Source organism: Mus caroli, chromosome 18 (assembly GCF_900094665.2).
Source record: "Mus caroli chromosome 18, CAROLI_EIJ_v1.1, whole genome shotgun sequence".
NCBI classification, from domain to species: domain Eukaryota; kingdom Metazoa; phylum Chordata; class Mammalia; order Rodentia; family Muridae; genus Mus; species Mus caroli.
This window is the reverse complement of record NC_034587.1, coordinates 60,527,584-60,546,497: the sequence shown is the minus strand read 5'-3', so window position 1 is coordinate 60,546,497 and position 18,914 is coordinate 60,527,584. Positions and strand designations below refer to the sequence as shown.

Sequence of the window (18,914 nt, the reverse complement as noted above, 5' to 3'; positions counted from 1 at the left end):
ATGCACTGTCCACTACTGGTGAGAATGTAAAGTATAACTGTTACAGAAAATATAAGGTTTCTTTAAAAAACAAAAACAGATCTACCCTATAATCCAATAGATTCTTCTTTCCAATATAGTTTCAAAATAATTAAAAGCAAGATTGTAATGAAAGAGTAGACACCTAAGTTCATAGCAGTAATACATATAGTAGTAAGTATATACACTTCTATTTAGTGGAAACAAAGTAAATATTGATTAATTAATGAATGGGAAAATAATTATTCAAAGATTACATGCATAAAAATTATATTCATACTCATCCAAAATTCTGAACAAGTCTACAACACAAGGGACGCTGAATGGCACTTTGCTGAATGAAACAAGCCACTCCAGAATTAGGATGACGCCATTTTAACTTCTCTTGAGAACTCCCTGTTCAGATCCAAGTCCAGGTTGGGATTGGGTCGTTTGTCCCCTTGACTCTGTTTGTTGACTTTGTCTATATCCTGAAAAGGAAGCCTTCGTCATCTGTAGATCCAGCCCGTGGATTCCCTCCCTCTGTGGGGGTTTCCTCTTCCTTCAGTGCTTCCCTGTGCTGCAGAGCAGGCTCTTAGTTTTATTTTTATCATGTCCCATTTGTCAACTGTTGGCCATAATTGCTGGGCAAATGTCATATTCCTTAGAAAGAACTTTCCTACATCTATGTTTTCTTCTACTAGCTTTAGCATTTCAGGCTTCACACCAAAGTCTTTGATCCATTTGAACCTAATTATAAGGTAGGGTGAAATACAGGGTCCTAATTCATTCTTCACCATTTGCTGTCTCCTATGTGTGTTTGGCATTTTTGTCAAATATCAGATGGCTGTAGTTACCTGCATTCATGATTTGGTCATGAAATGACAACAAACGTCTTTCTGGTTGAAAAGCACTGACAACGGACGCTAATGGTACTCAGCTGCTTAGAGTTCATGCTGCCCTTCCAGAGGACCTGAATTCCGTCCTCAGCACTCACATCTGGTGCCTGGCAACTGTATGAAATTCCAGGGCCAAGGTTTCCAATGCCCTTTTCTGAACTCTTGAGGCACACAATCCCCCCCCCACACACACCCCCACACCCACAATTAAGGTTTAAAGTATAAAAAAAGAATTCCTTAACCACAAACTTAATCCAAAACAAAACCTATTGTACTTACTTTAAATACTTACTAGGAAAAAATATAAATAACCAAAGTCTAAGCAGTGTACTTCTTAGAAAGGCACACAAACCAACTTCACACAGAAAACTTCACAGTATCTTAGAGAAAAAGAAAGCTACACAAATTAACATCATCCAATCAACTAAGTCAGAAAGTAATTATTACAACTGATTATGGCTATTATAAGATGACAATAGTCAAACTATAAAATAATAGTATTATGTATAATGAAGGGACGCTCCAAAGCCAGAAGTGCCTAATCTATACCTAACAGATGTGCACACTTTAAGTCAAAATAATGAAACATACAACAAAATATATAGGATTGTCGAAGTGTTCTGTGTTTCCAGGAAACAGCTTTTCAGACGATATGGCAGGTCCATCATGGCAAGTAATGCTACTAGGTAAAAACTACCCTGTATCTCTGTGAGGCGTACTGCATTTGCTGTGGAAGCAGTAAGAAGGTGTCACTCAAAAGATGATGCACAGCAGTAAGAGTCACAAAGAAACCAAAGTTAATCTGCATAGAAATAAACTTTAGTGAATAGTTGTCTATGGATGATAAAGTTTGTACTGATTCTAGACTAGCTCTCTTTCCTCTACACTTTGAGTATAAACACATACATGGACGTGGCATGTGTATGATATAGAAAATCGTGTGTTAGAGCAAGATGGTATTAGAGAAGAGAACATCAAGAGTTTGGAATGGTTCTACAAAGGCTACAAGAGGTAAAAAGAGCACGTAGATTTTGTTGCACAAGAAATGCAGCATTTCTGGGTCTAGGAGACAGCTCAGATGTGAAGATGCTTGCTGCCATGCCTGAGGACTTGAACTAACACACCAGAAGAAGCTCCTCCTGAAAGCTGTTCTCTCACCTTCGTATCTTTCTCCCCAGCCCCAAACATGGAGTGCAATCATGCTTCAAACCGTTAGAAATGTTTACCAATTAAGAACCATCATCGTCCTCTTCCACATCCCTGCCTTAAGCTGAATGTTCTTTAGTCTAGGAACATCTCAAATGCAAGTGCCATCACCCTTTCCAAGTAAGTATAAAGTCCTTCCACAAGACTGTAAGAAAACCATGACTCTAGACTTGGCACTGACTTTGGGGCAAGTTTTTAAAGCAAGCAATAAAAATAGGTAACAGTGGTTGCTTTCATCCCTAAATCAAGCAAAGAAAATCTTTGTAAGTGATGGGAAGTTTTATGGAATAAACAGAAAACATGTACAGGAACATTACAAAATACTAAGTACCGTTACAGATGACTGGACTGGCATTGAACAGCGGGAAGAGACCAGACCAACCTCAATCATGGTGGGGTCAACTAGGCTGTTCAACCAGAAAGAAAACTTTTGTCTTCATGCTTGTGTGCTAGAGGTGCTAAAAATCATAACAAAGTCTGCAAATGCCATGTACAATGGATCCTTTAAAACATATATTCATATTAAAATATGCTTAATAAACATACTAAGAGCAGCTAAATCCGCAGAACAACATCACTAGAGAATAGCAAAGAACAAATAATATATGTAAAAAAAGCAGAGGAAGAGGGAGGGGAGGAAAAAAAGGTATTAAGGTAGTTGGAGAACTTTAATCCCACAATGTGTTAATAATACTAGAACAAAAACTACCATTAGCTATTACAATTACAGCAAAAAATCATGGCAGCAGGCATGGTGCTGGAGAACAAGCTGACAGCCTTATCCACAAGTAGGAGGCAGACAAAGACAAATAAGTAGGAATGGTGTTAGTTTTCGAAAGCTCACAGCCCACTCCCAGGGACACAGCACCCTACCTCCCAAGGCCCTACCTCTTAACCCTTCCAAAACACCAGGGACACAGCACCCTGCCTCCCAAGGCCCTACCTCCTAACCCTTCCAAAATAGTCCCCTCAACTGGAGACCAAGCATTCACACATATGAGCCCTCGGGGGCCATTCTCATTCAAACCACTACAAAATTTTTAATTAAAACCTCACTGGAATACTTGCTTTATTAGAAAAACATGTTCTAGTGTTCACAGGAATGTTTTATAAAGTACTTTATTTCCATTAGCATTATAAATTTTGTCTTCAGCAAATCAGCAAGAGAATGATGACACAAATCAATACTATCTTCTTCATAGTGAGTGATCCTAGGTCATTTATTATCATGAAGGCCACTAGAACCTCAGCTAATGATATTACCAGGCATTTCCATTTAAACATCACATTTAAAATAGTCTCCACAGGCTTAAGTGCTTCCAAGCTTACAGACACCAGTGAAAGTACACAAATATCTCAAAGCAAGCCAGGTACGCCTCCTAGTTGTTTGAGCATAAACTGCAGATCGAGGAGAAGCCTTGCTCCACTGCACTGAAAGGGGATAGGGACAGACTTTCGAAAGCTAAAAATGAAGAAATTACCAAAATCATTGTAAGGCCTCAGGTCTTACAAGTAGCTCTGCAGAAGAGGCCCAAAAGGAATGAGATAGAGAATGGCAGGTAAGGAGGCCTAGACTAAGGAGGTACCACACGTCCTAACTGTGCTACAGGGAACAAGTGGTCTGATCTCTTCATCTTTCATGCTGTCTTTTGTTCCTAGCTGTGGTAAACCGATGAGGGCTCCTTCAGGGATCAGTAGCAGCCTGTCCTCTGATGCTGGCATGGAAGTGCTGATGCTCAGAAGGATCCCATGCACTCACTCAGCTAACACCGAGAGCTCCCAGCCCACGGGATCCCGATTCCACTGGGTTCCTTTTTAAACCAAGTCTGAACAACCAACCGACACAAAAAATGCTTTCGTTTTTAACTGGCCATTTTACTACCTCCCAAGACGATTGAATACATAAAAGGAAAGTTACAGAATTATTGAATAATGCTTCAGAAGATGTCAAATAGATGGGATTTCCTTTTAAATAGCTATATATTTAAGTAGAAATTCCATTAGGTTTGTGGCCAAATACAGATAAGCAGAATCATTTATTGTTGTTAAATAGATTATCAGTCTAGGGTGTTTAAAATTAAGCTCAAGTCCCCTGACACTCTAGATGAAAAAGGGGGAACAAATATCTAATTCCCACTGGACACTCTAAGCAGATATAATATATACTGTACTGTAAATAAATATAGTTCATCTGGAGATAAAACCTTTCTGCCTCCCAGCACACAGAAGGGGTTCAAACATATAATACTCAGTGAAAGATGACTAAAATTTCTTCAGATAGTTCTGAAAGAGTCACACACCTTTTAATCCCAACTGACCTATAAGGCAGGAATTCTGTAAGGAGTATTTAATCAGGCTGGAGAGATGGTGCAGCGATTAAGAGCACTGACTGCTCTTCCAGAGGTCCTGAGTTCAATTCCCAGCAACCACATGGTGGCTTACAACCATCTGTAATGAGATCTGATGGCCTCTTCTGGTGTGTCTGAAGACAGTGACAGTGTGCTCACATGCATAAAATAAATAAATAAATAAATAAATAAATCTTTAAAAACAAAAGTATTTAATCAAATAATTTTCACTTTATTTCACCTTTGAATTAGCATATTCTCACTTTTAAAAAAAGATACCTAGGATGCTACAAACCCCCAAAGAGGTGACCTGGGCAGACACAGAGAGAGGGAGGGAGGGAGGGAGAGAGGGAGGGCGGGCGGGCGGCACACAGTGCTTGCTCTGAGGCTCTGTCAGGTATCTTTCCTCTTACAGCATCTTCCTTGGCCAGTTCTGCCTTATGGAACAGTAACCACGGTGAGCTTCATTACCCGGCTGCCCTACCCCCACAGCAGCGAAATCAGAAATTAGAAAGAAGCCATCAGGAGAGAAATGAAACAGCTCAATAGCAATAAAAATCCATCACAACTGATAGACGATAAAAAGACAGAGAAGGAAAAAGTATAAGAAACATAACTTGAAATGCAAAAGGCATTAGCATCTAAGATGCTCTCGGTTGAGGGGTTGACAGTCAGGAAGCGAGCAGTAGTCACTCCACAGCATGGCCTGAAATGGAAGCCTCTACGCAGAGTAAATGTCTTAAAAACTCGAGAGTTTTATAAAACTATTTCAACCAAAAATAGAATTATAAGACTATTCTGAGCACCTATTTTGTAATTAAAAAAAAGAAAATCTTAGTATCCAGAAAAGTCATTCTCCTAACTCGGTTATCTCAGAAAGCCCCAATTTTGCAAAACAAATGTAAATATATAAGAGAAAGTAGAAAGGATGGGGAGGAAGGCTGCCTAGTTTCTGGCCTCAGAGCAGGGGCCACATTCAATTAATTCATGTGTCAACCCCTTTCTAGTCTCTCTCACCTCCTTTCCACAGTGAATCCTGGCACTAGCTGCCTTGTGGAGCACATACGAACATCTGGGATAGTTCACCAGCTACACTTTCTATGTATCTGAAACACACATCACCATCTTATCTTCATGTCTGTTGTTGATCCACCCATATTTGTGCTCAGAGTCACCACTACTTTATAAGCATCAGAAATGAGATTCCAAATCCAGGTTAGAAACAGGTATTATGGTATGGTCTATCAGAAGTCAAACCCAAAACATTTACTGAACAAAGAAATTCTATTGTTTCCAGGGCTACGTAAAAGAGGAGCCTGACCCTGTCAACCCGACATGAAAGGAAGCCGAAAAGGAGGGGACTCAAAAGGAACAAAGGCTCAAGCTGCCTGATGACATCGGGATGTACTGAACACACGTGTTACACACTTTCTATCACTATCTGAGACGATCAACTTACAGATTAATACTGCATTGGCCAGCACTGTATAGAGCACATACTCGAGGAGATTTGTAACTTATGTAATGAGAGTGAGGTTTATGTGGCCAGTGTTTCTGAAGCTGAAAATATGAGCACTGTGAGCCAGCAGAACACAATGTATGAGAAACAATTACACCCGTGACCTAAGGCCCCACAGGGTCAATCTGTATTGGAGGCCGAAGGAAATCAGGATCATCAGCCTTGAGTTCAGGGAAGTCACTGATGGGAAGGAAGGGCAAAGGCAGGCATAGTTCATAAACCAGCGGGTGCTTGACCTCATAAAAAAGTCAATTATCAAAATGCTACAGTTACAATGTCACACGTAAGAAATATCCAAAAGGAGGCTCTGGAAAACATCTTCAGTTCAAAATAAATCCCAGGCAACATTTATCTTCATCTACGTTGTAATTCAATGGTTTTGAAAAATAACATTAATCCCTATTTAGTAAAATGACTAGAACTCTATAAAAATCTTTAGAACATAAAAGTGGTAGTACACACACACAAATGATGACTCACGAAAGATGCACAGTATGGCCCATGCTGCATTATTTAATGCAGTATTTAGCATTAGAATAGGGATCACAATACAGCTACCCTTAAATTTCACATTTTTAAAAATATTTACAAAGGATGAAACCATGAATGCTGACTGGCTCAAGACAAAAATGCACTACCGGAAGCCTAAGTCACAAGGCATTCAATACTCACGGCTTATGGAACCTCGTGGCTATCAGGTAAGGCTGACTGCTGTTGCTTCTTCCTCCCTAGTGACTGCTTGTCTAAAGCCAAGGCAGTAGGATAAGAAAAGCTAAGCCATCAAAACAAGTACAGAAAGGAAAGGCTAAGCAGCCTGTGCTCGCTGCTTGTACTGGGGCCTCACTACATGGGGTGCTTTGCAAAAGGGTTTCACAAATGCTCTCAAAACCCCCAAGAAAGGCAGCTGGCCTTGGCCTATGCTTTCCATTCTTTCACACAAACCCATAAAAAGCTTTTTTGGGGGGGATGGGGGGGGACTACTGTCCACCATACCTATATAAAATACAGGGATTAGCAACGTGGCAAGTTGGCATCATTTTAACCCCAGTCGTTCCCCTTCATGACAGTGCAGTTACAGGAAGCTGCTACCTATACAAGCTCTGGTCCTGATCTCAAAGATAAAGGGGTTATCTCTAGCAGTCAAAGAACTCCTCAGAGATATTTTTTTAATTAATTAAAAAAAAACTTCTATAAAAACGGACATAACTTAGGCACTTCCAATATTACTTATGTGATCACTGCAAATCTTTCCATTCTTAGGATGGTTATTCTAAGACTATTGATGATAAGTGGTGTACTTTCTAAGAGTCTCATGCCAGAAATAGGTGTTTGTAAAAATGGTGCTTTAAAACTCACAGTGATGGCTGGCTCCACAAACTCTGACAGCCACGGCGGGAGAGGCGTCACTGCAGGCAGGTGGACAGCAGGTGTGGGCAGTCCAGCAGCTGGCTGCATGACCTCCTGGTCCCCTAGGACAGTAGAGCTGTTCGCCAGCCCTCTGTGCTCACTCCTCGTCTGTTAAATGATTTCTTCTCTTCTAAGACATCAGAATCCCCACCCCTTCAGCTTGCCTCTCTTTTATTAAAACAGGAAGCTTCCAATAAAAGAAAGTACAACTGAGTCTACACTCAGTCAGCCCTACAGTCTAAAGCTGATTAACATATTACATCAAAAGTTGATAATGTGGGATGTTTTAGTAGAATATATGACTATTTTTCTCCTTCCACAAACACACAAAATTATAGTTAAAGATACAATTCAAAATTTTTTATGATCTTGGGATTCTTAAATTATTCTATTTACTTACATTCCAGTTGTTGCCTTTCAATACCCGCTTCCACAGTTCCTCATTCCATTATTCCTCCCCCTGAGTAGGTGTTCTCCCGACAACCAGGCCTTCCCCTTCCCTGGGGCCTTAAGCGCATCTTCTCCCACTGAGGTCAGACCAGGCAGACCTCTGCTACATATGTGCCAGGGGTGGGCCTTGAACCAACCCGCCCGTGGATGGTTGTATGGTCCTGGCTCGTGGCTCAGTCTCTGTTAGCTCCCTGGGGTATGGGTTAGTTGAGATTGCTGGTCTTCGTATGGGGTGGCCCTCCCTTTCAGCTTCTTCAATCCTTCCCCTAATTCAACCATAGGGGTCCCTGACTTCAATCCAATGGTTGGGTGTAATTATCTGTGTCTGTCACAGTCAGCTGTTGGTAGGGCCTCTCTGAGGACAGCCATGCCAGGTACCCGTTTGTAAGTGCATCATAGCACAACAGTGTCAGGCCTTGGTGCCTCCAACCCCATGAGATGGATCCCAAGGTTGATCCATCAAGGTGGACCACCTTTCCTTCAGTCTCTTCTCCATTTCTGTCCCTGCAGTTCTTTTAGACAGGAACAGTTCTGGGTCAGGAATTTTGACTGTGGGGTAGCAACCCTTATCCCTCCACATGAGGCCCTGTCTATCTACTGGAGGTGGACTCTTTAAGTTCCCTTTTCCCAGCATTGGGCATTTTTGTTAAGGTCACTCTGAATGAATCCTGGTGGCGTCTCACCTCCCAGGTTTCTAGTACTTTCTAGAGGGGCCTCCCTCCACCTCCCACTCCTGGAGGCTGCTTATTCCCATTCATTCTCTTGGCCCTCTAGGCTTCTCTCCTGTCCCCTGCCCCCATATATGGTCCTGATCCCCTTTTCTCTCCCATCTCCTGTCTCCCACCCAAATCCCTCCCTTCTTCTGCCCCCCCCCCATGATTTCCTTTCCACTTCTAGCGGGATTGTGAAGCCTCCTCACTTAGCCTTTCTGTCTGTTTCACTTCTTACAGTCTGTAGGCTGTATCCTGGGTATTCTGTACTTTTGGCTAATATCCACTCATCAGTGAGTACATACCATGCATGTCCTTTTGGGTCTGAGTTACCTCACTCAGGATGATATTTTCTAGTTCTATCCATTTGCCTGTAAAATTCATGATGACCTCCTTTTAGTAGTATTCCATTGTATAAATGAACCACATTTTCAGTATCCATTCTTCGGTTAAGGGAGATCTAGGTTGTTTCCAGCTTCTGGCTATTACGAATAAGGCTGCTATGAACATGGTGGAGCATGTGTCCTTGTGGTATGGTGGGGCACCTTTTGGGTATATGCCCAAAAGTGGTATAGCTGGGTCTTCATATAGATCTATTTCCAATTTTCTGAGGAACCGCCAGATTGATTTCCAGAGTGTTTGTACCAGTTTGCAATCCCACCAGCAGTTAAGGAGTGTTCCTCTTTCTCCACATCCTCACCAGCATGAGCTGTCACTTGAGTTTCTGTTTTAGCCATTCTGATTTGGTGTGAGGTAGAATGTCAGGGTCGTTTTGATTTACCTTGCTCTGCTGACTAAGGACTTTGAACTCTTGTTTAAGTGCTTCTCAGACATTTGATGCAAAGTTTAGGTAATCACACAATCACATAACTTTTGAAGTACTCAAAAATAGTATACTCAAGGGGAAAAATTAACTACAAAAAGGGAAATATTTAAATTTCCTTCAGAGCAAACTACTTTTTAAATCAACAGTAAGAAATAGCAAAGATGAATTTCCTAACAGTTGTTTTTCTGCTTCATTTTGTGCTGCAGTTAAAGATAACATGACTGGGAAAGACTCCATTTTATAGTAGTTCCAGGCAACCCCAGGGTCTAGTCTATTTATTCTTCACATCTGCCCTCAGTTAAGATCTAAAGAAGCTGGAGAGAGCCAGATAGAATAAACAGAGAGTAAGAAAAAATGAATTTCAGAATATAGCAGTCACTTAAGTGTCTGAAGGACCCACAGACAATATTTCAGTGCCTCTAGCCTATTACCACAGGTGAAAGAAAACAAGCTACAGAGAACAACAGCACCTACACTACCTGGTTTTAATGGCGGTTACAGTAAAAAGCACAGACCTTTCAAGTGCTTAGCAAAAGTCTCATACAGAGAAAGTTTGCAAATAGTGATTGTCACCCTACCCTCGGTGTAAGTTACCCTCCCCGGGCCCACTGACAGACGCTCACAGCACAGGCATGTCTACAGCTGCTTTGTGGGATAGTCCTCTGCCTTCAGTTTAGTACTATATGCATACACATAAATATTTGTATATACATAAATAAATTTATATAGCTATATATTTTGTATATTTTATACATTATATATAAAGCTATATATATATATAGTAAGATATAATATATAATATAATATTGTTTATATTATATATACTATTCATATATAATTTATATGTAATATTTATATATACACATATATACATATAATATTATATATATATGAATGGAAAGAGAGAGAGTGTGTGTATTTGTGTGTGCGTGTGTTTGCATATGCATATATGGGGGGGCCACTATGTTGAGGGCAATCATGCTTTCCAAGTAAACAAGGAGCTCACTGATTGGTTAGGACACAGGGATTCTCCCATCTCTGCTTCTCAAAGACAAGGAGATCTACCTGCACCATCTCCGCAGACCCTTGAGGATGTTCTGTGCAGTGAGTGTTATAACACAGAATCTACGTTCTAAGGGTAATGCTCATACCAAAAATTGCGAGCATGTTTCACATTATTCAAATATTTAAAAGGTAGATGTGTTTTCATTCTGTCCTTTTCTTCCTCTCTCTCTCTCTCTCTCTCTCTCTCTCCCCCCACCCTTTCTCTCTCTCTCTTTCTTTCTTTCTTTCTTTCTTCTTTCTTTCTTTCTTTCTTTCTTTCTTTCTTTCTTTCTTTCTTTCTTTCTTTCTTTCTTTCTTTCTTTCTTTCTNGAGACAGGGTTTCTCTGTGTAGTCCTGGCTGTCCTGGAACTCACTCTGTAGACCAGGCTGGCCTCGAACTCAGAAATTCGCCTGCCTCTGCCTCCCGAGTGCTGGGATTAAAGGTGTGCTCCACCACGCCCGGCTCTTTCTTCCTTCCTTTCTGTCTGTCTGTCTTTCTTTCTTTCTTTCTTTCTTTCTTTCTTTCTTTCTTAACTGTATGTTCTGAAAACTTACTTTCATTTTATTTATTTTATTTGTTAATATATTTTATTTTATTTAGTGGTGCTGGGGATCAAAACTAGTAAGCACTCTACCATTAAAGTCACCAGCTATAAAATTTTTATTTAAAAATTGTAAAAAAATTTTAAGGCTAATATATTAAATGACGTGAACACGTGTTAGAGGTCCTAAGTTACTTTCCTTGGGGGAAGGAAAGTTTATTCTGGCTTCAGTGATGCCAAGCAGTCCTGGCAGAGAGGTCATGCTACAGCTGAGCCATTCACATCATGGCAGAGAGGAAACAAAGAAAAACTCTGAAACTCTGCTAAGTCCCTAGGTTTGGGGTTTGTTGTTGTTTGCTATTACTGTTGTTGCTGTTATGATTAATGTTGGCGTTGGTATTCTGTCTGTACTCCACCCTCACAGTTACCTTTCAGCAGCCAGGTATGTGCCTCCCCACAGTTACCTGTCAGCAGCCAGGTAGACATGGCCCACTATAAAAGGGGCTGCTTGGACCCTCCTCCCTCTCTTGTCTCTCTCTTAGTCTCTTGCCTCTCTCTTGCCTCTTGCCTCCTTGTTTCCCCCTCTCCCAATTCCCTTCTCCCCTCTCTCCACATGGTCATGCTGGCCTCTACTTCTCTACTCTCTCCCTCTCTCTGCTTTTCCCTGCATCTAGTCACAAAAGAACACACATGATATGCACTCACTGATAGGTGGATATTAGCCCAGAAGCTCAGAATACCCAAGATACAATCTGCAAAACACATGAAACTCTAGTACTCTCTTAACTCCCCTCCCCATGCCCTGAATACACTCTATTCTATACTATACAGTCCTGTGGTTGGTCTCTCAGGGGGAAGGGATGCCTCGGCATGGGCCCACCGAGGCACCCCCTTCCCTCACACCCAGATAGAACATATTCTTATAATCTTTCTCTTTTTATGATCACAACAACCATAGACAAGAATATTATTGTTTTTTAAAATTTTATCTTAAAGGTTTTAGAAATTTACTCAATAAACATCTGGTACTCAAATCGAAAAAAGCTTTAATTATGATATATCATGTCATGTGAATATGTGACCACACTTATCTCAAGTATTTATTTACTGAGCAAATCAATAATGCTTACCATGAGCTAGGTACCAATCTGTACACCTACCAAGGGTCAACTCATTCCACTACAACTCTGTGCGCCTCCTATCATCTTGATTTTTAACTGAAAAGATGGAAGCTCATAACACCTTGGTCAAGTCCCCAAGGTCACACGTCTGATTACATCTCAGGGGAGCACAGCTGGCCTGCCACTCAACTCCACTCTAACAGTCACACACTTTTCCCAATCTTACTCTTACTTGCTTCTTCGATGGCACATGCGCTGCCATCACAACACAAGATGGATATGATGCGGGTAAACACTTCTCTACATGAACAACTGACTGTGGGCAAAGTCTGCTTAAAATCCAGGGTTTCATTACGTAAAATGCAAGCCCATTTAATGGTAAATTTATTTTTTTTAAAGTTTAATCAAAACTCTATGTTAAAAACTGAAAGTAGCCAGGCAGTGTTGGCCCACACCTTTAATCCCAGCACTTAGGAGACAGAGAAACCCTGTCTCAAAACAAAACAAAACAAAACAAACAAACAAATAAACAAACTAAAACCTGAAAGTATCTTACTAACGTAAATCAAAATCAAATTTTAATTATTAACCTTTTTTATTTAAAAAAAGTAAAGACTTAAATAAATTGAGGAAACGATTTTATCAGAGAGGGAAAAAATGATGATGCCAAGCACAGCCTTTTCCCAAAGCACACTTAACCTAACATCATGAGGACAAAAATTGTAACTTTCACAAAGTTCCCAAAAATGCAATAATTTTCCCAATTTGTTTAAATCATAGTCATTTGAAAGACTCCTCAGACACAACTCCTGCCAGTTTCCTCTCTTCCCTCTCTTCACACAGGTGAAACTTTACTAGATCTTTGTTTTTCAAGTATTCATGTAATCTTAACTCCACACAGGAGCAGTTTGGATTGTTCTTTTCTTTATTTCTTTCCTTTTTTTTGTTTTTGTTTGTTTGTTTGTTTTTTCAAGACAGGTTTTCTCTGTATAGCCCTGGTTGTCTTGGAACTCATTCTGTAGACCAGGCTGGCCTTGAACTCAGAAATCCACTTGCCTCTGCCTCCCGAGTGCTGGGATTAAAGGCGTGCGCCACCACTGCCCGGCTATGTAATCTTAACTTGCGAAAGGTCTCTACACATACCACAAGATCAGTGTGGATCATGTGGAACCCATAAATCCAAAGAAACAACAAGAAAAGGAAAAAGTTAGGGTTAATTGGGGTAGGGATAATTTTTCTTATTGGGAGTTTATTTCATAGTCAGATCATTAGTGAATATTTTGATATTCTATCTTGTTCTTTTTAATAGCCATATTCTAAACTACCAAGATTCAAATAGAGAAGACCAGATTTAAGGACCACTTGTGTTCACTTCACAAAAGCATGAATGCTTGACGGTCTGGTACTCTCTCTACAGAGCCCTCCCAAGGTTTGCAGAAAAGCACTAGAACTCACGTGATATGACATGGTCCATATACTGAGGTAAGTAAGGAGCCCAGGTGTCGATCGTCTCCTTCCGTCCTGCCTGCTCAATCCTTCTCAGCTCAGCTAGAAGCAGGGCCTGTGCAGCCTCTCTCACCTAACAGGGCCACAGCGACAATGAGAGAAAAGAAACACATCCGTTCCTAAAGTGATGTCCACAAACCAGGAAACTCATAGTGATATAAAATTTGAAAACACAGAAATTCCTTCTTTATATAACAAAGACTATTAATCCAATAATGAAGTAAGTAGTTATGGAATAATTAAATGATGGCATCTTACACACAATCAAAGATACTTTCATTCAAAAATACATTTAAGCCAATGGACAAACATTAAGGATGCTTTCATTCAAAAACATTTTTAAGCCAATGGACAGACATTAAGTATGCTTTATTTTAAAATATTTTTAAGCTAACGGACAGACATTTAATTAGCTTTATGCTTAAAACTTGATTTTCTCAGGCATTCTTATAATACAGCACTTTCAATTATTAAATTTACATGTAACCATTATTGTTAAAAATCAATGTTGGGAGAATTAAATTGTTTTTCCTTATACCCAATAGAAACGTAACCTAATTTAATGAATTCCTTATATACTACAGTCCTGCTTGGAACTAAGGGAAAGGGATCAGGGCAGGCAAATAAATATGTTTAAGCCATTCACTGAATAATAATGTTTGAGTCAACAGGCCAGAGAGATGACAGAAGGCTCCAAAAAATTATTTCTTGATTTGAAATTTACATTTCACCAAGCCTTTTTAATATTTGTTATCTACTTTATCACATCAACGTTGCCTCAAGCATTGATCCTTTATATAATCAAATAGGTATAAATCCACATGATTCACATATACCTAGACACAAACAAAATGGGCAAATAGATTCCTGCGTAACCTCTTTCAGTTTTATAGAGGGAATCATTTTTCAAAATCATATCAATTTTTCTTCCAATTGGCCATGCAACTTTTTATTTTGCAGTTTAAATTTAGTTAGGTTTAGCAGAAATTCCATGGCATGAGCCCAAAGAAGGTAGTCTATTTTTTAAGCAAACTACAAATCAATTTATTTAATTTACTAACTATTTATAACTGAAGGAATAACTCAGCTTCATCTAAAAAAGAGTCTGAGTAAAGCATTCTTTAGAAGTATCTTGTCTTTAGAAGTAAATTAAAAATTATTCAATTCAAATCTATGCAAATTTTAGTATGTTTCAGTTCTGCTTAGAGCTGAGTCAACAGAGGCCAGAACAGGCAGGTATCTTAAAGTATTAAGATGTTTCATTCAACAGTAGGACAGACATACAGAGGTCCCATCAAATTCTTTCTCAGTGACATCATAGCCAATTAACAAGTGTACACTTGCGTACACCATGATGTTCATGAAGTAACATACGTGTGCTCTTGTGAGAATTACATTATTATCTCTACGTTACAAGTTATCTACAAATAGAATAAGCCAAATATCCAGGGTTACCAAGTTAATAATAGTTGGCACTGACATTTAACCCAGCTCTATTTTAATTTGGAAGACTTTCTTGTTTTATGTAACATAGGAACCTTCCTTCCATCTGGTCTCTGACTGCTCCCTTGGAAATTTGATGGTAGGGATTGTACCAAATAATCAACCATGGGGAAGGGGTTATATGTCCTTGCATGTGAGTGCATGATCTCTACAGAAACCAACACTTAAGAAATATCTATTCAAAGTATGTGAAACTCTTAATGAAATACTCAATGAATTTTAAAGAAGTAAATAAATAAACGCACAAGAACATTTACTGTTTACCTCAGAGACAAAGGAGGAAGGCTGGGAAACCCTGACTCTGTACCTTCTGTAAAGAGAGGAGTGATTGCTAAAGGCACAGGGGATAAAGTTACTTTTGCTTAAAATTCACATTTCGCTGAATTTGTGAAATATTTGTATCTTCCTTATCACTCAACCTTACCTCCAAGCATCGGTCTTGCCATCTTCGAGCTAGCATCTCCAGGAGAGGAGGCCTAAATCTCTCCAGCCCCAGCAGGTCAGGCAGCATAACACAGTGCATGGCAGCTAACTGGCTCCAGCCTATCAAAAGGTGACACAGTACAAGTGTATTAGACATCTTGGTACTCCACAATAAATAGAAAGTCTTTATTTATGTACACTTTTCAAAAACAAAAAGGGAAGATCCATATGTTATAAAGAATTTTAGTTTAATATTATTATATACAACATGACATGAAATATATTTTTCAATCATTTATATGTAGACCTATAAGATGTGAAGTTTTTAAAAACCAATGAAAACCAATTGTCCACACAGTTTTGCCAAATTCCCATAGGAAACACATTTCTAAAAAGATTTTCTAAAATAAAGATATTAGAAGATGGCAAAGGATGGAATAAACAGACGTGAGAGCTACACATGTGAACTTGTTGTCACGTAAGGGGCATTCACACAGACATCCACACAGGTCTCACTTGTGTGATGCCAACATACCAGCCACAGGCTGTCTTCCCTTTTTGTCAGAGGCTTTAGTTAAGATCATACACAATCATCTCTCTTACTACATGAATCAGAAACTTAGTCACAATCAAAGCTGAACTAGTAAAATGCCAATTTAAGGAAATGTAAATGAAGACATTCCACAAAATTAAAAACCCGGTAATCCAAATTTCACAGTCTTAAAACCATCACTGATTCCAACTGGAAGAAAATCAATTTGTTTTTTTCCAAATTTCTGATTCTTGATATGAAATCTAATTATAAGAGAAAGACTATCACTATATTAGTATACAGGTTTTATGAGTTATTTCACCTTTATTTTATAAGTGTACAAAACTGTATATTATATATAATATATCTTATATATTATAAATTCAATGAATGCCTCATCTCAAATTATGTATAAGGCCATTATTGGTTCAGTATATTGTGCCATTTCCTCCCAAGGATAACATCTAGAGACAAATAATCAGGACTGGATGAGAAAGCATTTGCTATCATTTATAATGGATTATCTATGAACACAGAATTTTATCAGTTCTGTGTTTTAAAAGAATTAAAACTGCAGTCTTCTAAATTAATAACGAAACTCTATAATAAATTATAAAGTGATCTCTTAAATTATTAAAAAGAGACAAGTCACCTATTTAAAAAATCATCCATTCAGTAGGAAATTCTCATCAACAGATAACAAATATGTAATTGCATTAATAAAGGTGATGGATATACATTTCATTTTGAAATTTGCAACACATGGATATATCCATATATACATATGCCATACATATATGGATATATACATAAATTACTCACATGAGTAATATCTTGATTAGCTTCAATACCTCACAGACACAGACTTACTCAACTACTGGTCAACTAAGCTTTCACACATGATGATCCTTACCAAAGCCTGAGAGTTTATTGTAAACTGACAAATAACTATTTTTAAATAGCTCAACAAATATTATTCTAGTTATTCCAACCCAGCCTTCACATACAAGCTTTAGCATAGACCTCCAATAGGGAAACAAAACAAACAATATATTATCATGTTAAGTTCCTCTATTTTCTTTCCCGGGGAGTACTTAGTACTTGTAACAGGGGCTCTGTGCTTCTCTGGCAACCTAACACTCCCTCTGTTTGTGACCTTGCAGTATTAGCTTTGGTGAAGAGTCTGAATCATTTAGAGTTGTATTCTAGACTTTGGAAAGCTCCTTCTCTTTATTTTACACAGACTGGTAAACTTTGAGATCACATGGAGACAGCGGCTGAGCCAAGAGAGGACTGAGCAGCAAATATCTGAATAGTCCATTCTCAGTTCCACATCCCCAGCACAGTTTCCATTTGTGTAACTACACAACAAGGATATGCTAGCCTAACTGAATCCAAAGGCTTAAATTATAGACTTTTATGCCTCTGCCTGAAGCAGGAACAGTAGAAAAGGTGAATTCCTATCAGCTTGCATATCCAATCTGAAGACTTTTCAAATGAGAGTGAAAATTAACAGACTCACTTACCTTTTACTAGTGCATATGGTAGTATAAAGACAGCACACTGTCTCTCATACACTAAGAGTGCAGGTAAAATACGTTTATAATCGCTAATGCCACAAATCAAGTGGCAAAAAGCACTGTGACAATTCAACTTTTAACAAAGACCTCATAGCCAAGACTAGCGTCCCTGCACTTCTGTAACAGCGCTCTAGATGACAGCAGACATGTTCTACCCTAGGCGGGAGGGACAGTACATTTTTTACAACTGGCACCTGGCACTGAGTTCAGCAAATAAGGCTTCAAAATGGGATTCATACGAAATAAAGCAGATGGAGGTATAAATCAGATTAGAAAATAAAAAATCAAGAGTAAGTCTACCAGGCCAGAGCAGAGAGGAAAGGGCGTGTCCCAAAGTGAGAGAGAATACCTTCATTTACTAAGAAACAGGTATGTAAAGCAGGAGAGGCAGAATCAGAGCCAGAGTGATCAGCGTCAGACCGAGCAGAAACGACAGGCGCAGCGGCTTGCAGAGGAAACAAGGAGAAAGAAAGAGCAAAGGATTGAGGTACAGCAGATTCTGAAAAAAAGCTCAGGGTTAGTGAAGAGTGAAAACACAGTTAGCAAACCATAGTGAACACACAACCGAAAGTGATGCTGTAACTGGAAAGGAGCGCTCATCAGAAAGCACTGCCAGGATGGGCTGTCTCTGTGCACAGTGAGCTCAATGGAGTTCGGCTTCTGCTGAAAGCCACCATCTTTCTGATATCTTAAGTCCACAATACAGCAGATCTTGTACAAAGAACATAACCACACCGCAATGAAAACTACATTAAGAATTAGCAGAAATATAATCCAGTCTTTAAAATGTATCACAGAGAAAACTTTTAGGAGGCCTATGTATCTTCGTAATATTTTTCTAAGTTTAGTCTTTAATATTATATGTGAACCATTTTAAAATATTTCAAAAGAATACTCAATAGAATTTTGATTCTCTACCCCTACGTTTTTAATCTCATTATCAAATATAACAACTTGTAAAGAACATACACAGTGCATTCCACTTAACTATTCTTAGAAGAATTTTAATATAGCTTCATTCAGTGTAAAAATATATGCACTAAAACAAATATGAACTTTGTAATTCATATACAGTGGATAAAGCCATCCCTTCCCCGACTCAGGGAAGCTGTATGGCCAGGAAAATGCTGCAGTTTAAATTATCATGTGAAAAAGCCAGAGGACCTTAGAGCATACACATTCTACAACGGGAGGTCGATGTTAAGATTTAGTGGCCGTCATTGGACACTTCCTTCCTGTGAAAAAATTACCATATGCCATGCACAAGCATCTTCAAGTTAATTCCTCTCCTCTCTTCTGTC

General features: G+C 39.1%; 1 protein-coding gene across 2 annotated transcripts in view; it reads right to left on the bottom strand.

The window, feature by feature from the left end:
• Wdr7 (WD repeat domain 7) overlaps positions 1-18,914 on the bottom strand; it is a 272,657-nt gene that overhangs the window by 170,248 nt on the left and 83,495 nt on the right. The window contains exons 17-19 of one of the 2 annotated variants that reach the window (XM_029471767.1): positions 17,963-18,058; positions 15,503-15,621; positions 13,525-13,648 (exon numbers count right to left, since the gene is read on the bottom strand). In XM_029471767.1, coding sequence (XP_029327627.1) covers positions 13,525-13,648; positions 15,503-15,621; positions 17,963-18,058 — 339 coding nt within the window. The remainder of the gene's footprint in view (positions 1-13,524; positions 13,649-15,502; positions 15,622-17,962; positions 18,059-18,914) is intronic. The other variant, XM_021150163.2, reaches the window with a different exon arrangement.